The sequence below is a fragment of the Motacilla alba genome, chromosome 2 (genome assembly GCF_015832195.1).
Source record: "Motacilla alba alba isolate MOTALB_02 chromosome 2, Motacilla_alba_V1.0_pri, whole genome shotgun sequence".
Lineage (NCBI taxonomy): Eukaryota > Metazoa > Chordata > Aves > Passeriformes > Motacillidae > Motacilla > Motacilla alba.
The window spans coordinates 8740510-8766773 of NC_052017.1; the positions used below are offsets into that span (position 1 = coordinate 8740510).

Consider the following 26264-nt stretch of genomic DNA (forward strand, 5'->3'; position numbering starts at 1 on the left):
TTTCTAATAAACCAGACCATGGAACAAGAAACTCAAATTATTCTAAGTTTATTCTTAAAAGTCCGTGGTGGTTTTTTTTGGTTGGGTTTTTTTTGCCTTTTTTTTTTTTTTTTTTTTTTGAAAGACTGAAGGCCTTAATCCTTAAAAGCCTTTTTGAAAGAAGGGTTCCTCGATGCTGGCCCTGCAGCTGGGCCCAGATTGAAAGTGCACTTACATTTTTATGTTCAGCGCTGAAGGACTCTGAAGTTAGCCCTCGCACTACACATAAAAGCTTTGGAAAGGGCATTCTTTGCCACTCGTGCAATTCATTCTCTAAGAAAAGGAAATGGAAAGAAAGATTTCATGTCCAGGGCTTCAGGCCTTTGATCATTTGATGAACATTGGATCCTCAACCTGGGCCTCCAGCTTCTCAGGCCAGACAAAGAGGGCCCCGGCCGCACAGGCTGGGCCGCGGCTCCCGCCCGAACAAAACCTTTGGCGGCCGCACAGTGTGACAGCCTGGGAAAGGCCCACCTCAGCAGGGCTGAGATGCCCGCTCTGCCCTTTGATCTTTCATTTAAACTCCAGCCAAAGCACCAGGTCAGGGGATTTCGCGTCGCACACCCCCACGGGCAGAGGGGAGCAGGTCAAGAACAAAATGGGGGTGACCGATCTCCAGAAAGCCCTGTGACGCCTTTCTCTGGCCAGTTTCACATGACTTGTCTGGCATTGTGCAGCGCTAAGCCCACACTTAAAATGGAATTTGACATTACATGGTACAATGGAGTCAATAAATGGCATTCTTCAGTGCTTTTACAACAAAGTCAACCCTCCCTTAAGTGGCTGAAAGCCTCGAGCTAGAAAATACTCCTCATTTACTTCTATATGCCAATAAATTGCATATACTTTAAATCTAGTTTTCATTATGGCTTCTCACTGCTGATAGCCGAAATGAGTGAACAAACACTTAACAAAGGTCCGCATTAATTTTACGATGTACCATTGCTTCTATTTTTAAAGTCTAGGTAGTCACGTGGCAAGTAACAAGCATTGGAAATATCTCCATATTCCTCCACAGAGCAAAAACCTATTTGCCAACGAGCATGAAAAACTAATCTCATCCCACTGAAAAATTTATTTTCAGTACAGCGCAAAGGAGAAGGCAAACATACAACCTCTTTTAGCATCAGTGGCAAGTTCCACATGATGCTTGCGGGCAGAAAATTCAGTCCATGTTTGATGAGACATGTTAACAAAATCTGGAGAGAAAAAAAAGAAAAGCGAAAATCTTCTTTCTAAAGGGACCGGATACCACCATGTCCCAGAGGACAGGAATATTCAGGATGCAACAGCAGATGACTGCAAAGCATGGAGAGTATTTTTAAACTACATATAAAAATATGTCTGTGTTAGAAGATATTAAACAAATGCTGTAAAGTGATTAGAATTCAAAGAACTAAATATCGTTTCTCTCTATAAATTAGTATGTTTTTACACCTAATCCTTTTTCATTAAATACACAGTGTGTGCATAATGCCAGATGCAGCGTAAGAACTCAGGTTAAGAATCAATAAAGGCAAATTTCTTTTTGTTTATTTGGTCAGGTTTACATGCTCACTCTCACCCTCCTTCCTTCTGAAGACAGTATCAGCATCAAAAATTTGTTCAGTTCACACAAAGATTATTTCTGAGTATCTCAAGTACTTCCCACCATGAACAATTTACCAATCAAGAAAACAAAATGGAATGGTCCCAATCTCTAGAGAATCTATAGACTGTTCATTTTAACAAACAAGTTTAGTTGACAGATTATTTTCCACATCATAAAATTACATATCACAGATGAGACTTCTAAGAAACAGAGAAGTTAAATACATTGTTCAATATTGAACAGATAGTGCCAGAACTGGCAATGGAGATTTTCAGTCCTCTGTCCTGTTCACTACAGTCTTTTTTCTAGCATGAAACAAATCTGTGCCAGGCACAAGGCTCTGTCTGGCACCACCACTTCTACACGCTTTGGTGGCAATGGGCAGCTCCAAAAAGGAAAATAATCACATCTGACTGTCATGGTGGGGCAGGTAACACCCACATGGGCAGCAGTCATGACACAGCCTAGGACCTAGCTCCTGTAACCACTAAATCAGGGTTGTACAGCCCCAAGGCATCTAAAAAATGTAATAACTATCTTAAATGATAAATTTAAAAATTCAAATACTTCTCAGCAGCACAAACACACCTCTCATTCACAAAGCATTTGTGTTTGGTATGAAAATAAAACCACAGAACATTCAGGAAAGAGTACAGTTTGCCTCTAATTTATTCTCAGATTTTCTGTGAATATTGCTCCCCCACTGTTGTCATGGCAACACAAGCACATATTTCAGTACTGAGGAAGTAACAAGCCTTTCGATTCTCACCTTTGGCCATTTTATTGAGAACCATGTCAATTAGAATGTAGGTTCCACTTCTTCCCGCACCATCGCTGCCAACAGAAAAAGAAAAAGAAAAAGAAAAAATAAAGCCTATCAGTGTGCATCTAGACTCAACATGAAGGTACCTGCCCTTAATGTTACAGTGTTACACACGGTGGGAGAGGAGAGAATGAGGGGTTAAAGGAGGGTACTGAGAGAGGACAGAAAGCTTGCACTGAATACACAAGCTGGTTGTGGAAGATTAACTACTACCCTGCATGGATAACAGGGCTTTGTTTTGATTTTTTAAGCCAAGTTGTGTTTATGCAAGAGAAACATTTTAAACAACAGTGGAAAACCCTAAACTAGGATACCATTTCTATAAAAAAATGTACATATAATGACCTTACAGTCACTTATATATGAGATGAAGAACTCAAGAGTTAAGTTTGACTAGAACATTATCTAGAACAGTCAAAAATGCTGCAGATTGCATTTGAGTGCAGTGGTCAGAGGGAATGCAGAGATCTGCTCAAGAAAAAGTATTTAATTACTGAGGACTGCTATCTTTCTTCACTACATATGAGTGGCTTGTTTTTTTCTCTGTACCTTTCCCTTTAATTCTTCCCTAGAAACAATGACCAGAAAGAAATATTACCTTGTAATTTTAAGAAATAGCTTTAACTTTTGTGTATCCACAGCCCTTCCTCAGAGATGTGAGACCAAGCCTCAGGAGGGGCAAAGCTCCCTAATCTGAATGCAGCTTGTGTCCCTTTCAGAGAGCATCGTGTAATTGCCAGTGTGATGCTCTTTTAGAGCTGCTGTTAGCAAACATAATTAAGACTTTAAGTAAAAGCTTTTTTTCTTTCCCTCCCCAAAATTTTTACAAAGGTGCGTGTGTGACCCATTAGGCTGGAATGTAGTTTTATTAATTAAGCCATTATTTTTATTGATAGCTCAATTTGTGTAAAAGAATTAATGAAAGAAAAAATAATAGAACAGCATGAAGCACGTTATTGCATTCTGTTTACAGTCAGGCTATGAAACTTAATTTCTGTAGAAAGAGATTTTTTTTCTTTCAGTTACTAGATCACTGTTTAGAGAAAAGGAGCTAGCAGTAATAATTTTTTTTTCTCTGTCTATGAAGGGAACAAAGACACAATCTTATTAGTTAAGCTGAATAATGAGAGACAAGACAGCAATCAGGCCCAATGAAAAACAAAAACTCCTGAGCCCATGGTAGATATTTCCATCCATCACAGTAAGGAAATAGCAAGAAATTTGAAGGCACTTCACTGCATCAGATCCTTCTTTTCTCATTTTTCCTGAAGGCAATGCAGACCAGCCCCCTCTGGAGCATTCAGCTCCTTGCATCCTCACTCAGCTGAGCCACACGTGAGAAACACGTCCCTTCCCTCCTCACTCCCATCCAAAGTGGAGTGCCACACGGCAAACATCCTGCCTCTTAGCAGGGCTCTTTTTCTGTCTTCATTATCGACAAGGATATTTTTGATAAATAAGTCAGAACCCCCAATGGCAAAACCCAACATTAATGGTATTATGGTAAACTTTTCCACTGAAAAGCCTGACAGCTTTCACGTGCATCTATCACATTGTCAGGCCTAAAAATAATCTGTGCTTAAAGAATTACTCAGTCTCTGGGCAGGTTTCCACTCCCTGACATTGCCCTCTTCTTACCCTGATCACTAAAAACCAGTGTAAGAAGAAATAAAACTTAATTGAGTGTTAATAAAATAAAGCAGACTAAATTGGGAGGGCATGCAAAGAACATCTGTAATTTTGAAGGAGATGTATGAAATTGAAGTGCTACTTATACTAGAAAGCGTGGCCATATGTTGTTAAGTCATGGCTCAACATCTAAAAAATTATAGGGAAGGATAATTTTATGATGAAAACACATCCTAAGTATTAAATAGCATTAAAACTCAATTGAGTTATACTTAAAACTTTTAGCCTACCTCACTGTTTAGTGATTCATGAAAAGCTTTAATTGGCCCACTTTATTTATATCTATATTAAAATCTTAGACATATAGATCTCTCTAAAGCTATTTTAGAAATTGTACTTGCCTGCAATGAACAACTACTGGACAAGAGCGACCCCTGTAGCACTTGTTTACTTTTCTGAAATAAAACAGACACAAGAAATTAATTAAGCATATTATATACTGTTTCTTTTGCCAAGTGTCAAAAAATAAGCAATAAGAAAATGCAAATATTACTGTCTTTGAAGGAATACTCAGGTTGATAGTTTCCTAGTATAACAAGCAATTAGGTAGATAATCTTCTTTAAAGTTTGATTCTGGTTTGCTGTCCAAGAAATCCCAGAAAACATTCCATTATTACTGTTGTCTGGGCAAAACAAATGAGCTATTTTCTCAAATGGTTCATTTCTTAGCTCCAAAACTAAGGTTATCTTGAGATGCCTTGATTTTGAGGCAAACTTTGAGTTCATGAGCTTGCTCAAGGAAATATCAAGGGTCATCAAGCTGAATACAAAATTAAAAAAGGCTATTCCACTACACTTTGTACAATGTGTGCTGATCTGTAACACCACTTTTCCCCAGAAAGGCAAATGCCAAATCTCCTGAAATTCTCCTTAAAAATTCTAAAATGTAATCTTATCATAGTAAAAACAACTAAACCCATCAGTAAGCTTTGGTTCTACTGCTTTAGTTCTATTGCAAAAGTGTTATATATTTAATATTTACACATTGTTGTCTTCGACAGCTTCCTGGTTAAACATTTTCAGTGGCAAGAGAATATATGTGAAATCAATCAATAAAAGTACAATCACAGAACAGGTCAGCTGATGTGTAAACTCAATGTAGGAATTCACTAGTGCTGAAGCAAACCAAGATACTCAGTCTAAGAATAGAGACAACAAAATTGGTTTAAATCTATTTAAATTGCCTTACAAACACTAAAATCCCCAGCCCTCTCTTTCGCTCTAGGATATATTTTGCATGTCAAGAACGTTACAGGCCAAAAATCCATAAAATATGCACACATATGTTAACAAGGCAAGATGAATAAAGGCTAAAATGGGAAAGCATTGCTTCAAGAAATCAAAACCTTTCATTCAAATTATTTGATGAGTTGTTTGAGTTTACTGGAGCTAGAAGGTCTCCTATAAAATAATTTCATAGGGCAGCTTCCAAGGGGTGCTCTAACAGTCCCCAGCTCAGTGAGCTACACAGGATCCTGATAACTAAACTAAAGGGAGCTGCCGAAATTTAACAGTGGTGTGATGTTAATATGAATTTTAAAGCATAACTAACCTACTGAATCATTTAGTTCTTGGCTGTTCATCTATTCACTAACATCTGTGCTGTGAAAACATGCACATATCTTTAAACACTGCTTACAGTATAGCCTGAAGATGCCTAAACTTCTGACAGGGTGTTGGGATACCTGGAACTCAACCCAAACAGGCTATGGAGGTATTGGTGATATCCCATGAAACCATGTTTTCACATTCTTATTTTTGTTATTTAAGATTCTAACCAAACTTGAAAACAATATTAAGTTCTTGTTGGGATTCCCTTCAGACATTTGAATTCAGGGACTTTTCACAATTCTTACTCTGTTGCTTACTTATGTAAATCATACTTGCAGAGACATTCTCTCTCTATTCATATTCCCTGAATATAAGTAATTAATGCAGTAGAACAATGATCTTATTAAATGAGTGGTAAGTCATTGAGAAGCACACGACCTCAGAAGTTAAATGGACCATTTATATGTCCATAAATATATCTATATGCAGGCAGTACCAAACAAAACTTCAACAACTTGGGCTACAACAGAGTTTTCACATGAATGAACCACTCAGTTCCTGATGGTCATATCCTGAGGATCAGCTCCTTCTATATGATATAAAGCTTGGTTTCGTGGGGCTTTCTTTGGATTTTTTTTAATTGTAGAGTAAATTATATTTGAAATGTCTGTACCAACATCTGATACAGTCAGCCTGCATTCCCCCACTCGCAGCTGGTCATTCTCCCCCCACCCCCATCAAGTGCATTAGTTAAGAGTTGTTTTTCCATTTCAAGTAGTAAATAAAAGCTAATCACTAGAGAGGGGTATTTACCGTTTCTCTTTCTGCTTGTGTGGTTCCTTTGTTCCTTGCGTGGCACCACTAATATGATATTTGCATGTTGTGACTAGCCATCTACCAAAGTCCTAATATCATTTCAATGACAAACTGGATCTAAATCTATCAGACCTCTCAGTAAATCAGACAGCCAGACACATGTTAGGGAAAGACACCTTATGTTTGTCAGTTTTATTGAAGGCGTTTCAAACATTTTCATTATCACACATTTTAGAAAACACATTAAAACAAAGGCTTTCCATCCAGCTGGTTCATAGCTTTGTCTATATATAGCTTATGAAAATATTTAGAAATGCAGCAACATCTCATTTCATTCTTAGTTCTGGCTAATGAGAGTGAGCTGAAAATTCATCAGTAAGCAAAGTTCTTGAATGTTGAAGAAAATATATATTATATATATATATATATACATATACAGGAAGAATTAACTTAGAAAGAATGATTAGTAATACAAACCAACCCTTGGCTCATTGAGTGAAAAAGAAATCATCATGCAAACCATCAGCAAGCAAAGGTCAGAGGTCGTTAGAGGCTCAGAAAAGGGGTTTCCCACATTGTCCCTGCAGCAGAGTCACAGTTTCCAATGATCACTTTTGTGACTATGCAACTGGGCTCATATTACTAGCTGCAACATCACAAAAATGACACTGGCAACCGCTAATTAGCTGGCAAAATAAGAATTTGTCCATTTTTAAAGTGAGCAGTGTTAGTAAATGCCATTGCACACAGCAAGAAGTGATAGCATAATAGATATATATTTTAAGCAAAGCCCTCACATGTGATGCTAATTATCTTTTAGCTTAGCAGTCCCTCTTTAAAGTGTAAATGTGCTCCCTCTGGGCTTAAGAAATATTTAATGACACATATCAGTGCATGACTAACAAGCTAGTCCAGAGCAATAATGATTGGTCTATTGTTCAAAATGAAATTAGGACTCCAGAAGCATTTAAAACTGACCAGTGGTTTCCGTAGTAGCCTCACCTCTCAGGGACTGTCTTTTGTACATATTTGTAAAGTATATAGAATAATCTCTTTTTGGCAATTTATTCCTACATTATGGAAGTACGATAGATTATTCAGCAAGGTTTAGTGTATCTGCTAGATGCAAAATAATCTAAATCACTGTCTGATACAGAGTAAGAGAAATGGAAGCTTTCAGTTTTCAGAGACTTGCAAAATTTACTTAATAAAAAGGTTTAGGTCCATATTTCCACAGACTCTGGGCAAGGTAATTTTGGGAATCCAATTTTTCTTGGTGATGAATTATAAAAAATAGAGGGTTGGTTATGTATATGCTTAATTTCATATATGTATGTGAATATATAAATATACACACATATCCATATATATATATACAAACACACTGAATGCACATAAAAACATAGATAAGATTAAAAGAAATGAGAGCAGCCCCTTCCTAGCACTACCCTACTAAGAGTATGGTAGCACTGTCAGACATTTTTCTGGGGGCTTTATGACTCAGCTGTTGTAATCCAGCAGAGTCTGTACTTTCAATAGAAAGCTTCAGGTGCAAAACATGTATTGTATAAATGAATTCCAAATACATTATTTTAGCAATAGTGCATTAGTTTTTTTTTGTCATTAAAAAAGAACAAAAAAGAAAAAAACAACCCGAAGATCAGATGACCAAGAAAACTGAGATTCATAGACCAGGCTATTGTGCATGCCAAAATTCCTTTTCAGGCGGAATTTTACTATGCATTCAGTACTATGAGTTCATTGTACAAAATCTGCACGTAGCAAATGATTACAGTACCCTACACTGGACTGTGAATACATGTGAAATGAACACTCAGAATTCAATTAAATCTTAACAGGTTCATTCCCATACTGGCTTAAAATACAAAGAATGGCAGCTCCGCTACTTTTCTCATCTAGTTATCATTTTTCTTTTTCAAAGTATTGCACAACACTTCTTCCACAGGGCTATTTAACCCTTACACAATGTCACTCTAAGAGGCGCTTTCCTGGCGGTGTGAACTGTGACTTACTGTAGATCTAATCCTGCAGCTCACGCAGGGACCTCAATCCTTACTGAAACAAGTCAGAGGCGAGGTGCTCTGAGCTTCAGATGTCCTAGTTGTACAGGCTCATTTATGCTCTAGTTAGAATTGCTAGCAGATTTCTCACTAACTTTGAAAAGAGCAAAGCTGGACGCTGCACTGGCTCTGTGCTGCAGCCTCACACAGCTTAATGGAAGCGAGTCACAATTCTTACTACAAAAATTCACTACAGGCAACTTCCTCGGTACCACAAGCAAAAGGAAATCAACCCATAAAAATCATATTAAAGTTGAACCCAGAGAAGAAAACCTTGAAAATTCAATTACAATTTCAACTCGATCTCATGGCTGTGCTTCCTTGCTCCACTACTGCTTTTCACTGTGTTGTGACTCTGTAGTATATCCTTACATCCTCACCTAGCCATAGCTCCAAGTGACTCAGAGCAGCTGCACTCCACTACCTGACCTGCACTGTGTGAGGTGTTTCTCTGCTTTGAAAAGTCTTGCAATATGTACAAGAATACTGAGTAGATGAAGGGTGGCATTTAGCCCCTACATTTTTAAGGGTAGAATTTTGCCAACAGACAACTGTGCAACCAGCTCCTGTTGGCTGTATGCCAGCTCCTCCCCTCGGGTGCAGATGCACAACTTTGACTGGCATCAGTCAGAGCTCCCAGCACTCCTTGAAAGAAAGAAGTTTGGATCTGTTGAGCGCTGAGCCCGGTATAATCACTTTAGGGGGTTGTAGATAATATTGTAGAGCAGAGAGAACAACATGTGATCCCACAGGCCGCTGGCGGATGGAGCACCAACTCCCCAAACCTCCTGGAGATTCTTTTCATTAGTCATAAGCGCATCGCTGTGGATTAGCTGGTACATGCTAACACCTACACGTGATACACTGGGCACGGTTTGCAATCAAATGAAGATTATTTCGCTCCAGTATTTATCATGCATGGCTTTAATTTTCAAATTAAAATCTAGATAGGCACAGCAAACATTAGAGAAGTTGGCGAGGACTTTCACGGCTTTTGCCTTTGTCTATTTGTATTTTAAAGCCACACTGACTTTCTTTAAAGTTCCAAAGGGTATGCTTTGTCAACATTTTCATCTGCTTCCTCAAGCTTCCACCTTCCTGCAGCCAAAGGTCTGCAGACCTCGCTGTTGGATCCTTATGAGCAAATGGTACCATGGGAATGATGCTATCGCCATATGACTCCATTGTGGTTCTTTCTTTAAAGCTCACACTTCCTAATTTACTTGTGAGAGTCCCAATATAGGGATCTTGGGGAAGCCACACAAAAAGCCTGGAAGTTGCAGAAATGGATAAATACTTGAAAAACAAAGAAATACAGAAGCACTGAGGTTATACAAGGGAGGAAAGGTATTGATCTCTAAATGTGAAATGAATATGTCTTAAACCCAGGCAACATCTCTGTGTAAGGCAACACTAAACATCAACCTACTGAAGATATGTCTTTTAATTTAGCATTGTGGCATCACAGGCTGAGGAGTCCTCTTTCAACCCAAAAATCTTTATAGGAAAAAAAAGCACTAGTTCCTCAGACCCGTATCCCCTTAGAAGAAGCGCCATACTTTGTGCTTTACCTGCGGAAATCCAGAAGGGATCTGGTGGAAGCAGGAGCCCTCTGATCGTTCCAGCTGAGGAAGTGGAACTGGGTCACTGTGCGGGTCTCGTTGGTCTGCAGGTTCTTCAGGTAGAAGCTCCTCACGAGGAAATCCTCGCACCAGATGTGCTCAGAGACAAGATTTACCTACACCCACAGGAAGGAACAAACGGAGATCAGCAAGTTGGTTGCAAGTCACATCTCCAGGATTGCACATGTAAGATTTCTGGGATGAAGGAACTGCATGAAAATTTTATTTTTATTAGCAAATTGGCCAGTATGGAGGGAAAAAAAAATTCATTTAGCAATCAATGTAGCTGTCAGAAAGGGGTTAGCTGCCATTGCTCTTCCATTGAAAACATAAGAAAAATCTTGACAATTTTAATGCGTAAGAAAAATTCACTGAATTAAATCTTTATAACATTATGTGAATACAAAAGATATTCTGCATTGAAAATGTGTTAGACTGGCAGTTCCTTTCTTTGCAGATATGTCCACAAATGCATTGCCCAGCCCACTCTCAGAGGTCTTAAACATCTGAGTTGAATTCACATGAGAAGTAAAAATTCAGTTTCTTTTGCTAAGAAGAAAAATAAGCATTAAAAAATGCAGCCTATTTGCAGAGCTCATCTTTTCAGAAAATGACTTTATTCCCATTTTAGTTTAAATAACAGCATTTCTTCACAGTTTCTCCACATTTCTTTGTATTTGGCATTGTGGTATTATTTTCTTCTTCTACACAGCTGGACCACTGGAAAAATCTGACAGTCGTTGTCAATGTTGCATTGCAACAGAACTCGTGATATGATATTTTGGGCTAGAAATGCAAAGCAGAAAATAAAAAATATGTATTTGTTGTTGTGACTGGGGCAAAAGACAAAAATAGATAGGATTAATTACTGCAGCAATATAGAGGTTTTTCTACAAAGATTTACATATGGCTATCCTAAGGCAAAATCCACGAGTTTTAAAAATACTATTTTCCTATAAAACATAAACACCCGCTTTCATACATCAACCACTCGCAAAACCATTCAAAACACAAACACTATTGTCCTTTTTAATACTGCAATATTTCACTCATTATTTACTGTATTTTACTCTGTGGAAACCACCTTGCTGTTAAAGCTGCGCTCCAGTTTTTTCGCAAACGCAGGACTACCCGAAGGCACACCAAGTGCATTTCAGAGTCCGCAGCTCGACCTCTGGCTTAGAGCATCTCCAGCATCCTTCTGCCCTGGATGGAATCAGCACTTACTGTCACGTTTGCAACCAGAAATTTTGTGCAGGTACCTCGTAGATGTGGTAGAGGTTTGACCCTTCGTCCGGCCAATAGTGGTAGCACTGCTTGACTCCGTTTTCCACGAGGGGTGTCAGCATGACAATAACGACACAGCCGTTCTCCCAGACCATCTGCAGACAAAGAAAGACACCGTGGCCACATTGTGACTGCCTAATTACTGCGTGACATGTATAATTACTGCACTCAGACACACAATCAAAATTTATTCCATTCACAGGAAATTTATTTCATTTTCATTAGACACTTTTACTCTGCAGCTGCTTTCAAATCCCTGAATAAACTGGCACCATATTTTGCAGGCGTCCATGAAATATTAAAGAATTTCCTGCGATTTCAATTCAGGTCATCCCCAAAATCTCTCCTTGCTCCCGGTACCATGTTCAACTGCTTTTCTGTCAAACTTTCAGATCCACTGAAGGAACGCTGAATGGTGCTTGCAGAACACCCATCCTTTTAAGATTTGATATTTAACACTGAAGCAGCACAGATTTACCAAAGTCACATGTATTGAAACCTGTTTGTGTTCTCAATCCCATGTCTTTTTTCAGTTTACCAAGTAGCTAAAGCCATTAAAGCACTGCATTGCTGAAACAATCATAGAAATTGCATCTGAACAACAGTAATGAAGAAAAGGCAGGGAAAATTCAAAGCAAATCTGTTTTTCCAGGAACATTTTGGATGGAGAAGTCATCCCTCCAAATGCACATTTATAAAAGATTTCTTGCAAATGTGCATTACTTTCTTTTTCCTTCTTTCTTTCCTTCCAGTTTTCCTTTGTCTTCTGTCTTCCTTTTTCCTTTTTGTTAAAATTTTCTTTTTATTTTCCTTTCTCTTTCCCTCTTTTCTACTTTATTTTTCTTTCTTTTTTTTTTTCCTCCCCTTCTCCTTTCTCTTTTCTAGTTCTGTTTTCCCCTTTTTCCCCCCCTTTTTTTTTTCCTGGAGGTAGAATGAAAGTCCAACCTGTGCTGCAGACAGTGCACTCAAAGAGCACAGGTACAGAAACAGAGGAAAACAGAGTATCTTTGCTGTCAGCATGACCACTTAATAATTTAGACCAGCCACAGAGTAGGATACAAGAATCAAGCACATCCTTAACGAAAGGATTTGTGGATGTCTCTCACAAATAGCAAACAAGCAGAGATGCTCTGGTCTGGCATATCTCTGTTCCAAACACAGCCCATGACTGAACAAAAAGGCTCCTATGAATTAATACCAAGCAGTATAATCACTAAAAACTGTTATTATTATGCTTTACATTGATGTTATATTTGCATACAACTTTCATTGTCTTTTTGCTAGCATATAAAATTACTAAATGAAGAGTAAACTGCTCTTTTTGTGAAGGGTTATGTTTATTTCACAGAAATATTTATAAGCAACTGTATTGACATGTAAATTTTGTCAACAAAAAAGGCCTTTGTCTAAACTGTGCAAAGATGAGATGATACATTCAATTCAAGGATTATTTTTTAAATTACATATCAAATAAAAAGGTTTCCCATTCATGGATAATGATGTTGTCTTCTCTTTTAAGAATAGCTTGCATATAGAGACACAAATAACGTTTTTCTTCCCTTTTTTCATTTTGCAACATAATTAAAACTACTTTTAAAACTGGCTTAGAATTATTTAGAGAAATGAATCCAGGGTTTACACAGAATAGGGTTATTTATCTTTTTGAAAAGAAGTGGGATAAAAAAATTACAGTGGAATTCAAGAACAATCTTTTTTTTTAACCCCTTAAAAATATTTTTTAAATAAAAAGTCTGTAATTTCCCCCTCCTCACTTTAAAATCTCACAATGCCACAAAACCATTTAAACATACTTTAAAATTATAGACACTTTACAGACACATGTATATTTATCATTTGTATCTTTTTTTGTACTGCATTTGTCTCAGGCCACAGCTGGAAACCTTCTTTATATGTAAGGAAGATGATACAGATTTCTTTCATTCTAAAATAGTTTCACCTTTTTCAGCCAGCAATCAGACTAAGATAAGAATTCCAAACATGCATCTTACTTTAAAACTAGCCCCACTAAATCAGTACTTTCATCACATAACGATTTAATGTGCCTCTAGAAGGTATAGAAGCTCATTGAAGCCATTACGAAAATGAGGAGAAACACAGTTTTTATGAGTGTAATAAAAATACAATGATCTAGACCATAAACTAATCATCGAGCACTCTGCTTGTGCCACCCAAGTGTAACATTATAAAAGCCCACTCATTTAGAGAGGAATCCTTACAGTTTGGCAACCCTGTTCATTGGTTCAAAGACAGAGCATTTCATTAGAGAGGGGCTGTCTGCATCTCTTAAGATTTCATTAAGCATAAATCCAAATGAAAGTTAATTTAAACAAACAATTTCAAAGTTACTCTGGGGTATAATATTTCTTTTAGGTCATTGTGTGAAAAGTAGAAGTCAAATCTACTAAATCAGGAAGGCAATACAGTCTAATGCCTTCACTCCTGTTACAAGCAACTGTCCCTGCATCTCCTGTGCTTACCATTGAGATGAGATTTCCACTAAGGCTCACCACCTGTGACTGAAGGACTACAGCATTTTCATTGTTTCCTTGCTAATTTAAATAGTGGAACGTCAGGCTGGTATCTATTACCATGCACTTCCTAATAACCTGGAAGCAGGATGAGGCAGTTCACAGAGTTTTACACTGTCATCTGATTACCTCCCCATCTTTAAGCAATTGATGGGGTTTTCAGAAGCTGCATCTCCCAGCACTTCACACGTGGCTGTGCTCAGTATCCACACACACCCATAAACTACAAAGTGTCCCCAAGAACGTGTCTTGGTAAAGAAAGAACAGGCAGCCCAGACCTGGTCTGCATAATCCCAGCACAGCTTCTGAAGAAGCACCTGTGGTTGCCAAAGGGACATTTGAGCTGGCCTTGGAGAATGGAGGAAGAAGTTCAACAGCAAATATGCAGTAATTCACATATTTCTGAACTTTGTATGCTTGCACAATGTGATAGAATAAAGAGGACATCAGGTCCTCAGGGCAGAGGCTTTTCTTTTTATGTAGAGCCCAGCAAAATTAAGCCTTAGACTCTAAGATTCTACAAAAACTAAATATATTAATACATATACACCATATAATATTCACACGTATCTATTTGCAAAATATAAAATTAATTTTATTTAAATCACTTAGCACAGGCACGCTCGTGTTTGTAATTCATGAAGAAGAAATGTTGAATGGAGTCCTGTTTATTACGAGCAATAAGCCCTGAGTTCTGTGCAGGAACTCACTGCAGAGCCTGCAGTGCATTCTTTGCTGAAAAGGGAGGACACTGCATGATTTTGTGTGACATGTCCACCTTCAGCCTGTTGGCCTAGAGAGTAACGTGTTAATGATCTTTAGTGAGGTTCTGCTGTATGCATCATTCTCAGAACACTTCTTGGACAAGAATAACATCATCCTATTCCATTTGCTGCAAATTAAAGGCTGAATCCTGCCACCCAAAATGAGCAGAGCATTTGTGATCCTCAGAATTCCCTGTTGATGAAATCCACTAAGTGTAGAGACCTCATGCTGTGGTTATCCAGCATTGCCAGCCCCACATAAAGGGCTTCCACATTGGGATGAATTATATTTACTAAGAAGTACTTGAAAAGGAGCACAGAATTGGTTTTTCATGTAATGAGAAAAAAAGTCACAAATAGCAGAACCAGTGTTACAGCAATGCCATAAATCTGATAAAACATCAGGTTTTGATAGCTTATACTTTAAAATGTCCTTGTTTACTAGCTTGTAAATAAAATGGTTAATATGAACCCCCTTTTCTTTTTCAGATACTTCATCACTTTGAAGCTTCTTTTTGTAATAAATGATTCTCCCCAAACTCTTTTTTCAGCCATTTCTGTCATTTTTGTGATGGGGAAATGACAAGATATGAGCTCTGCCCAGACACTCTTCATTTAATGGAGACTAGTGGAGAAGTTTCTAAAATGCAATGATTTAAAAGTAGAAAATAGATGGGATAATCAGTTAAATCCAGCCAGTTCACTAAATATAACCTGCAAATCACACCAGCTGCTCTCTGGGAGAGACCTCCAGCAAACTACAGAATTTATCTTTTCAGTCTTTTAGGGTTCCCATACAATTGGGATAACTGGTAAATACAAAGACTTGGAAAAGCAGATGAACCAGCAAAGAGAACCCAAATCATTTCTGAGGATAATCAAAACTCAATATGAATAAACAGGACTCCTAAAAAAACAATGCAAGGTCCTAACCCTTGCTGCATCAGATAACATTTATCCCATTACATATTGTGAAAATAATTAACTCAACTGTGATGTCTTTCAAACTTTAAAAAAAAAAGGGGATCGTTTAACTGAAGGAAAAAATTGGGTTGAATTTAGATTTTTATTACCAAGTAGAGCTTCACAATGCATTTCAGTCAGAAAGTCATACAAACTCTTTTTGTGAAATATTTTTGTTTTAAATGACATAACTTTAATATGAAATGGGTCAAATCTGGCAAGGTGAGAATTGCCATTTGCAAAATCATAACTGTGCCTGCCAGTTAAGCAAATCTGTAGGTTGGAAGATTAATGGTCAACAATCTGTATTTCATTAAAAAAGTATCTGACTGCAGCTGGAAAAATGTCTTTAGAAAGGACCATATATAAATACACAGTTGCAGTGTGTCCCCTGCTGTTGTAGCAACACTTGTTTGGAAGTCATAGGGAAAGGCAAATTCAAGATGACTCTATGTGTTGCAATAATTTCTCTTTCTGCTTTCTCATAGAGACATAAACTGCTCTTATTCTTCTCAGCAGACTCCTAACAAACCTTATTATTAAATAATTTAAATATGAGCTCTGTTTAGAGCTGCACTGCTAAAAAAAACCACATTAAGGAGCAAAAGTCCACCAAAAATAATCAGAAATTAGCTTTTTCTTTAGTATTGAAAATGTGGAAACTAAACAATAAAGGGATACAAATTTTAAGGGACCATTTTTAACTACCTTCTCCAAGCAGATCCATAATTAGAGGGAGCGTGGTAAAAGCAGACTCCTTCGCTGAACGCTTATGGAATTTCTAATGCTGTATTTATTTCTCATGGCTTGACAAGTTACTAGAGCTCTAGGGGCTACTGTTCTGTGCCTATGTCTCCCTTGCTGTTTTTCCTTTATTAAATTAAAATATGCATATTTTACACATTGAATTGCTTTCTGTTGGTTTTCATCTGCTCTTCTTTCTGAAGGTGAGAACTGATTAGACATGCAGGAAGTCCCATTCCAGGCAAAGAAAATAAAACTTGGGAATCACAACTGCTTGAAAGCACTGTGTCGACACAGAACAAAATGCAGAGGAATAATTTAGTCTGTAAATTAATTTCAGCACTCACAAAACATGCTGAACTGGGAGCACAGAAACCAGCATTTAGAGCAGACAAGGGTTTGGTACAGTTGTTCGACTCAGCCCATGGGCTTGGAACAATGATTTTGCTGGAAGACTCATTCAGCTATGGGGACATGGTCTCCTGATACTGGGATTTGCCCTTGGAGACTACTGATGACTAATCCTTTTTACAGAGGAAACAGTCAACTGACAGTATTCTGTATTTCTTTTGCTGAATTCCAAAACTGGAAGAGAGAAGTAAGTGTTGCTGATTAGACATGCAAAGATTTATCATGTCCTCAAGACTGTGATTCAGGAATCAATTCTTAATATGCCATTGTGGTCTGGGAGGAAACCAACAGTCAGTTTTTCTGTCAGGTGCTGATAACTTACTCCTGAACAGGGGTAGAGAAAAGTAAAAATAGTTTTAGATTGAGAAATGCAGGACTGGGGCAACAAAAAGCAAATGGCAGTTGAACTGCCTGGCTCATATTAGGGCCATGGACTTAACTCTTGAGGCCCCCTTCTGCACTTTACACTTAACAGTCTGGAAATAAAAGTAAAAAATAATCAAGGGAACAGAGATGAGGTTTCCCCAATCACCACAGCCACAACAGTGCAAACCTCTACTCCAGTGCAGTCTGTTTGTCAGCTAGAGACGGGCAGCATTAACAAGAACACCAAAGGACACTTCCAGTTTCAAAGACCATTTCATGTACTGACGAGTAGTGGAGGCAAGATGGGGTAAGGAAATGCATGGGTTTGACTCAGAATGTGGAGGATGATGAAGCTTTTCCTTGCTTCCTAGAGGAGCACTCCAACCACAAAGGGGCAGCTCTTGAAGTCTGCCTTCCACCTCCTGTCTGACTTGGTGCTGCCCATCGGTGGTGTGTGCTCTGTCATCCTTGCCACACTAAGGCATTGGGGGATCTATTTAGCCTGAGCAAAAGATCTGTTTAGGCAAAACCCATGGAGTTTTCTGGTCTAAACTATGAGTGCGTCCAATACAAATGTGGACTGTATTTAACTTACTCTCATGACTTAGGTCACTAGGTGACTTAGATGCACTGTACCTTACGCAGCATTTGCAAAATAAGGAGAATCATATATATAATGTTCACTTCTATAATGTTCAGATAATGATTAACTATGTTCTTCACAGAGGGAGGACATCACAGGAGCACAACAAATGCTTACAGAGGTATATATGTAACATATTAATTCATTTTTCAAGGCAACTAAAGCATGGCAGTAAGTGCTTGCTCCCTCCCCCTATTTCACTTGATGTGGTAAAATAAAAAAATTTGAAAATGCACTTCCCTCCAAAAAGGAGGGGAAAGAAGGGCAAACGTGGGTAGATTTATGAAAGAAAGACAACGATATGGGGTATTTTTCAGAGGGAAAATTTATGGCCTCCTACAGAAATCTCCATTTGGAGATGATGAACCTTAGCAGACATGCAATTTATAAAACCAGAATAATTAAGAACAATTTTTCAGTGAAAGGACAGTTGGTTCTAAACTTAAAAATAGTTTCTTGCATATTATCATCCCTTGCTTCTTAGAATACTTTGCAAGTTAAGACATGTACTTCATGTCAAATATTTTGTGGAATTATAACCCAGCACACACTGAAAATAATAAAATTTTATGCCTCCAGAATTATTCACAACATGGAACTCCTGCTGCGAAAACTTGTTATAGATCAGAAATGTTCTACATCCTCTTTCTTTTGAATTATGTTCAAAGAGATGTTGAATTTTAATAGCGCTATGTGAAAGAGCTGAGTGAAATCTCACTGAAGCTGCTGGACAAAATCATCACCTTTCATTCAAGATAAATGTAAGAAACAAGCAAACTCTTTTATGAAGCCTGATAACTGAAATTACAGAAGTTATCATCAAAAACAAGAGAAACATGAAGCATATGGACCCATGAGTTTCTCTAGAAACTGATATGCTTAATGCAGAGAGAGAGCATTAATCAAGGCAAGATGATTAATCCTGATAAGCAGCATAAATGTGTAAAAGGAATAAAGAAACCACCAGCACAGCTCAACAAACTAGCATTGTGATCCTGGTAGAAGAAAAGCTGAAAGAGAGGTTGGGGGTAAAACACTGGGTGAATGAGGTTTGGAAAATAGAAGTTATTGACTGCTATTTGATTCTGTCTTTGTTCAAGGAAATAAAACTCTGTTCTTTCTTTGTAAATAAAATGGAACTCTATCAAAGCAGAACCCTGTCCTGAGGATGAATTTTCTTTCCAGCTGAGAAGAAAACAATCCACAGACCTGACAAATTGTTTAACCACTCAGGTAAAAATGGATTAATACCATGTGAGGACAGTCATCCAGTTTTTGAGAAAGCGAATTGTGAGGTGGAATTCCCACTGAACAAGAATAGAATCAATGAAGGATGTATTCCTCAGAAATAGTAATTGGTAAAAGATGAAAACAAGACCAGATAAAATTAAAAGAAGACTTAAATCAGCTGGAGGCTTTTCAAAATTAATTAAAGTAGTGGCTGGAAAATTTCCAGAGTGGTCCAAGAGATGACAAGCGGGTAGAGATGAAATCTCTGCTTGAGCCGCAAACACAGAGCATCCAGACAGATTAAGAAGCCCTGTGGCAAAACAGATCAATGAGATGACTGACAACACAACTCCTGCAGGCTAGAAACTTTTCAAAGAAATAGGTAAGCCAAGAAAGTTGGAACTAACTTGGCACTTGCTGACTTAGAGAAGCTATGCCAAGAATCTAAGGAGCTGGAGAAGTAAACCGGAGGGACACAGATAACTGTGGAGGTTTTTTGCCATTAGAAGAGTTGGTGTAAGACTATTGCCTTTTTATCATTATTTTCCTTACAACACATACAAATTCAAACACCATTTGAAAATAACCAATATCCAGGCATTTGGACCATCTCCAGCTCAAACATTGTGCCTTTGAAAGAAAAACTTCTGTCAAGCTGATCTCTTAGGTCAACTTGGAAACCCAAATGAATAGAAAGTTTTACAGAAAATTCTGAGACTGATGGCCAACTCTAGTGGCTCAAGTTAAATGGTACGGAAGAATAATACCTGCTCTTCTCCACCCTACCAAAAAGACATAATCTTCCAAGAAGTGGTCACTAGTGAGATCAATGGAACTGGTGCCTCTCAATCCCATAGTGGTACTAGGCTTGGATCACACAGAATTCACAGAATCACTGAATTAGAAGAGATCTTAAAGATCATCAAGTCTAACCCAGCCCTAACACCTCAACTAAACCATGGCATCGAGTGCCACCTCCAGTATTTTTTTAAACACATCCAGGGATGGTGACTCCATCACCTCCCTGGGCAGGCCATTCCAGTACTTTATCACCCTTTCTGTAAAAAACTTTTTCCTAATATCCAACCTATATTCCCTTGGTGCAGCTTAAGACCTCACCTGTACTAAGGATGCTAAACTACATGAGCCTGGAGCAAGTACCATCAATGTTGTATGAAAAAGCTCTGCCTAGTTTGAGAAAGCAAAGGCACTGAGCTAACTATGATCTTTGCTTGGATCTGGGCAACTTGAATACAGTAAATGGGAATTTGTTTGCTAAGTGTCTAACAGCACTTGCACTAAAATACTTGGCACTGGATCAACATAACAGGTTTTAGAGGGGTCTGCCAGTAAAACGAGAAAAAAAGATTGCCCAAAACTAAATTATCTGTTTGTAAAACCTACAAAGTATTGTGACATTCCACAAATCCATTCATAGCAGGCCAGACTTGCTATGGTAGAGGTAGTCACTGACTGGTAGGAGAATATAATGAAAGCTTAAGAGAAAGCCAGTTTAGAAACTATATCTGGAATAAGAGCATGAAATGCAGACAGCACAGATCAGAAGCAGTTTGGCTTTCATTGTGGATATCAGCTGTGTTGTGAATGCCAAGGAAGTTGCCTTACACTTTCAAGTAAAAGAAATGCTCTGTAGACAAGAGTTTTCTAGAAGTCAGCTTGAAAAGCCTTCAGGAGTGGAAACAATTACAACAGGGTCTTGCTGGGGCAACCTTTCAGCCGAGAAACAAAGAAATGCCCACTGTGCACCCTGACTGTTGGGAACCTCAGCAGCCAAATCTTTGCTAAAATAGGAAGCAATATATCCAGTAAATATTGCCATGGAAGGTGATGTCAAGCTCCAAGAGTTTCTGTTGGACTTGCTAAAGCATGACATTGTGCATTTAGACAAGGAACAGCAGAACAGTCCCAGATCTCTCTGGAGTCAGTCGCTCTTCTCACTATCAGTCAGAAAACTGCTTCACTGAGCACAAAAAGGGGAAAACAGCAACGCAACTCTGCAACAGCTGGCATTAAGTGGAGGAGGGAGAGGGAGGAGAACCACTGAAAAGATGTATCAGGAATGAATAATTGAATGATTAAACAATCCCTGGTGGCAGCATCATGGAAGCACCACAAACTACAGAAAACTGTATTCAAGTAAAAATCAACTGATTGTGCCCTGACAGGAGTGAAGATTATTTTCCATAGCAAGTTCAGATTTCCTATGCTTTACATTAAAATAGGCACAATTAAGTGAAAATAGAAATTAACTTTTCTCCTGCAACTGGGCATAAACTGCAACATGTTCAAGCCATGGCTTTTGACTTGTACACTGGATCTTCTTCATTTCCGTGGTTGTGGATGCAGTGTTCTGCAAGGAGCTCATCTCTCTTGGCCTGTTTATTATATCTGGTTGATACCTTGAGCTGAGTAAAAGGTTTGGGATAAGAACTGGCACATTGAATTGTGATCTGCAGGAAGTTTAGGAAAAGTGGGTCATGGACCAAACCAGGACACTGGCACAGGTAGATTGTTATGTTGAAGTGACAGACATCATCAAAATAAATGCCAAAAACCACCTTTTCTATGGAACCTAACAGAAGAAATAGTAAAAGAGCATCACATCAGAAATGCACACAAACACACTCAAACCAAAGCTGAACCATGGCTCCCAAACAGCTTTTGAGGAGGCATTTACAGCAAGTCTGGTGGGGGGGCTGGAGTGAACTTTCACTGATGGATAACTGGAAGAGAAATAGGAAAAAGAGCAGAAGGAAAGGGAAGACTCTTCCACGCAACATAGCATGAGGAAAGAAAGTAAAGAAAGAGATCTTTTAAGTATGAAGTAGAATGAAGATTGAGCCACAGAACAAAGAAACAAAGTTGTAGTCTCTGTAACCATGCAAGCAGGGTGCCTGACTTTTCAAACTGATGTGGGAGAAGAACAAAAGATATCCTTCATACTATGCTTGTATGATTAATTCTGATTTCTGCAATGCTTACTCAAAGTGGGCTTCTTAAATGCCATATTTAAAAACAAGAACATATATTCTTCAACATGTGAAGGAGCATTTACAGGTCAAAGAACACACAATGTAGATGTACAAATATGAAAAAATAAACAATTAAAAACCTGGGTCATAGAAATCATAAAATATCATTAAAGAACAGCTAACATATTATTTGATTTTGCATGTGTAACTTAACAAATACATTTTCAAGTATCATGACTGTTAGCAGGAATCCACGTGCCAAGCAAAAAGATCAGTTTTCTCAATTCTAGCTAATTACCAAACAGTGAAGATAAAAATCAAAAGCTACTTGAAAATTTAGGCCAGACCAAAAGCTCACCTGACTTCAAGCAGAAAGCATTTGCTCTGCCCTTCTGGAAAAGTCCCAAAATATCTTGGACTCAACACTTCAATATCCACACACCCAAAATTCAACAACTTTTTTGAAAATGTCCTGATTACTCATCAGAAAAATCGTGATATGAAAAAGAGTCTTCAATAGGGATCAGTTAATAATTTCTAAGGATAGGTCAAATGATGCAGATGCAGATTTCAACAGATGCAAGCTCCTAAAATACGATGACACTTCTGAAATTGTCACACAGACGTTCTATCTTCAGAACAAAAACTTCTAAATTCATAATGCAAAACAAAAAATAAAAGCATATGTTCATGTTGATAATAAGCCCCAGCTGGCCACCTCCCCAGGCAGCTTCTGTAAACTTTCAGACACAGTTCTGTACTTCCAAAGGAATATCTAGCACTCGTATCCATCACACATCGACCCTGGCAATGTGTGCTGGTGCAAACCTGAGAGCTGCACCAGCACTAAAACACCTGCATGCAAAGCAAGCTCCTAATTGTGCATCAATAACTACTCCATTTGGCCCCAGTCCTGCAAAGAATTCTGCCCTTACTTAAATTTATGCAGCTGGGTCCTAACTGCCTGTGGTAGGGAAAACGCGTAAGGACTGAAGCATATTGGAGAGCTGGGACATGTGTGGAATAGATTTCAATGGAAAATTCATGGCACTCGGTGTTAGGTCCTTTCTGATCTGGAAAATGACAATGAATTGTGGCTACACCCTTGAGGCCTTCTGAAAATCACTGAATCCTTGGCAGTGAATTAGTTACAGACCAGGCACTAAAATATGAATACTTTGCCCAGAGGTTCTCAATATAATTTTCAGATAAGCTATTCCTTAGCAGGGCTCGTATTACACATAAATGGCTTGAATATCCATGTACTAGATTTTAAAAAGGCATTTGAATTAAGGTTATTCCACCTACAGTGACTCAAGCACAACATACTTTTACACAAATTACATTTCAAGAAGCACAGGAAAACTTGTGACATAAATTCAGTTTTCAAAAAGATGTTTAACTTACCTGCCAGAAGTCAGCAACAGTAGCAGGGAGAGGGCCCTGGGTGGCAATATATGCAGGGTTTCGGGGGTCATGGTCCATCTGGAATAAGGGAGAAGAACACAGACTGGATTTATTTAAAGGAAATCCCTTGTAGTGTTAGAGACAGAAAGCATGTGAGGGCAGAACAAGGCACTTCCTAAAGGACTGTCATGTCCCTCCACCCTTTATTGGCAAGCAAAGTGTTTTATTTCTATTTGTAAGCTCAGAGGAGAAGTTTTCCCCCAAAAGACTGATGACACCAGGCACACGTGATGAGCGATGTCCCATGTCCTCAATATGCAGAGAAAGATCATTTATGGTGGCTGACAAAGGCATTTATTTGAGATCAGTACTCGTGGTTTCATAGCAACCTAGGAGCCTTTTGAAACATTTTCCTACACTGAATGTTAAGAATGCTCCACACAGCTATATATGTTCTCCATTTCCACCATGCCAGTCAAGGGCACATGTAACTAAAAACCAGCAAAAATGGGAAACAAATTCAGTTTCTGGCTTTTTCTGGTTAGCTGATTTATCTAAATGCATGGATTTGGCCTCAATGGAGGAAGTTCTGCTTAAAGACCTTAATTATTACGTTTAATTCAAGGAGCAGAAAATTCACTGAGCAGAAAAAATAAAGAATCTAAGAAACAAAGCCATCAGGAGTAAATAGGATTAGTGTGTTACAATGAATGTTTTCGAACTGATGGGTGGTTTTCTTGGTTCTAAATCTTAGGACCCATTCTGCTGAAAAAGAAGATCTGCTGATAGGATTAAAAAACAAACAAACTCATTCTAACCCTGAACTGGGCAGGACAAAACTTAGAACATAAAGAAAAGAGACCCATTTCAGCTCTGAGATGTGGGGGTGTGACTCAGTGACACTGAAGTCAGTGAGAGTTAACTTATACCCATGTAGCTGAAGGCAGAATTTGTCTCAATACACAGTTCTGTCCTATAAGTAAAGATCTGAATAAGAATGAATGTGAGTCACATTTGCATTAACAGGCATCTCCTGAATTTATTCATAGCCTATCAAAATCTTCAGTGATGGTACATGTCAGTGTAAAAAAGGCACCTCATAATTATGTGCAACATAAAAGAGGGAAGAACCATAAAAGAACAGATGTAAGTTATTCTAACAGAACAACAATATGATGAATGTTGCAAAAAGGAAGAGAACACTTTTATGTTTCTAATTTTCTGATGTATAATTAAGCTGGACTTAATATTAAAATTCTCCATGACAACACAACACAGGTAAAAGTCACCGAATCAATTTAGACTAAAAGCTTACTTCTGATTCACCACCCATAGTTACAAAAAAACACTTGACCAGGATGTCTATAATAGCATCATTTTATTCCAAGTTTCATTGGGATGCTTCTCTTATCAGCAAATAAATCTTCCCAACAAGCAATTGCTCACAAGAAATTTCAACCTTGCTTTCTTTGCCTTTTGACAAAAGCAATTGTGAAAGCAGGACATTTTCTGTTGTGGGTATTTTGAGACCAAGGAAAACTAGCTTTCTTCAGAAATCAGTATTAACAAAAAAAGCCCTTAGGAAACATTTCAAAAGGGGCAACTTTTTTGTTTTGTTTTGCTTTGTTTTGTTTTGTAAGAACTGAGAACACTGAACTAAACACAGCTGGAAACAACAGCAAATGTGATCAAGTAAAGTCAAGCTCAAAAGAAAGAGGTTTTTTTATTCTCCATTACAGCTGAAATTATTTGTTGTTGTTTTGTTTTGAATCCCAAAGATCTACAAGATTTAAATTTGTGGTGAAATGATTTCCTATGCTGGAACAAAAAATCTTAGAAAAATTGACCCACACCAAGGAGGATGTGCTACTCCCAGTGGAAATTGTTGTGGGCTGCATCCACTCAAAAATGATGTCACTTCTCCACCGGCTAGAGCTTGGCTTGGAAATGTAACCAACAGTAAATACACCAAATGTTAGAAAAAATACAATTTACTTTCAATTCTTCCTAAACGATTTTTTTTTTTTTTAAATGCAGACATGCCAGAAAACAAAGGCAGAAGAAATCAAGGATGATGCAAATAGTGCTGTCATGGAGGAAATACATCTCAACATTCAGCTGATAAATCAGGAATAGGCCAATCTTAGCATTTCAGCATTAATCAACCTCTGTCACAAAGGTGCTGTTGGAACGTGGCAAACATTACAATAAGCACAGAGTGGTGAAGTATATCAGCAGTTTAACAATAATTCAAAAGACAATTACAATTATTACATTCCAAGCACATTGTGTTGCACAAAAAACAATTATGAGCAGAAACTCTTCTTGCTTGGAGCAAATAGAAAATGGCAGAAAATGCTATCACACTATTAAATGATCTTTAACTGAACAAAAATAAGAGCAAAGTTTAAACTAATTAAATGAAATTCCTGGTTTCATCAATTTTGTATTACATCCACTGTTTAAAAGACCATGTATTTCAAGAAAAGTGTGAAAAATCCCTAGTCTGGTCACATTCAATTTAATATGAGTAGGTGATGGCAAGGGACAGTTCTTGAATGTATGTTTTTGCTTTGTTCATTTTTATTCTCTCAAGGTCAGCAAGAACACCAAGGACATCTTAATCTATCAAAGTTAACAGAAGTTTGAATAAAGAAATAAAGTCAGTAATGGGTTTTAAACTAACTAATCAAGG

The 26264-nt window shown here is 38.0% G+C and overlaps 1 protein-coding gene across 1 annotated transcript in view; it reads right to left on the reverse strand.

The window, feature by feature from the left end:
* PTPRN2 (protein tyrosine phosphatase receptor type N2) overlaps nt 1-26264 on the reverse strand; it is a 633980-nt gene that overhangs the window by 22911 nt on the left and 584805 nt on the right. Inside the window, exons 17-21 of the mRNA XM_038127342.1 lie at nt 23570-23647; nt 11475-11594; nt 10162-10328; nt 4484-4537; nt 2400-2464 (exon numbers count right to left, since the gene is read on the reverse strand). Coding sequence (XP_037983270.1) covers nt 2400-2464; nt 4484-4537; nt 10162-10328; nt 11475-11594; nt 23570-23647 — 484 coding nt within the window. The remainder of the gene's footprint in view (nt 1-2399; nt 2465-4483; nt 4538-10161; nt 10329-11474; nt 11595-23569; nt 23648-26264) is intronic.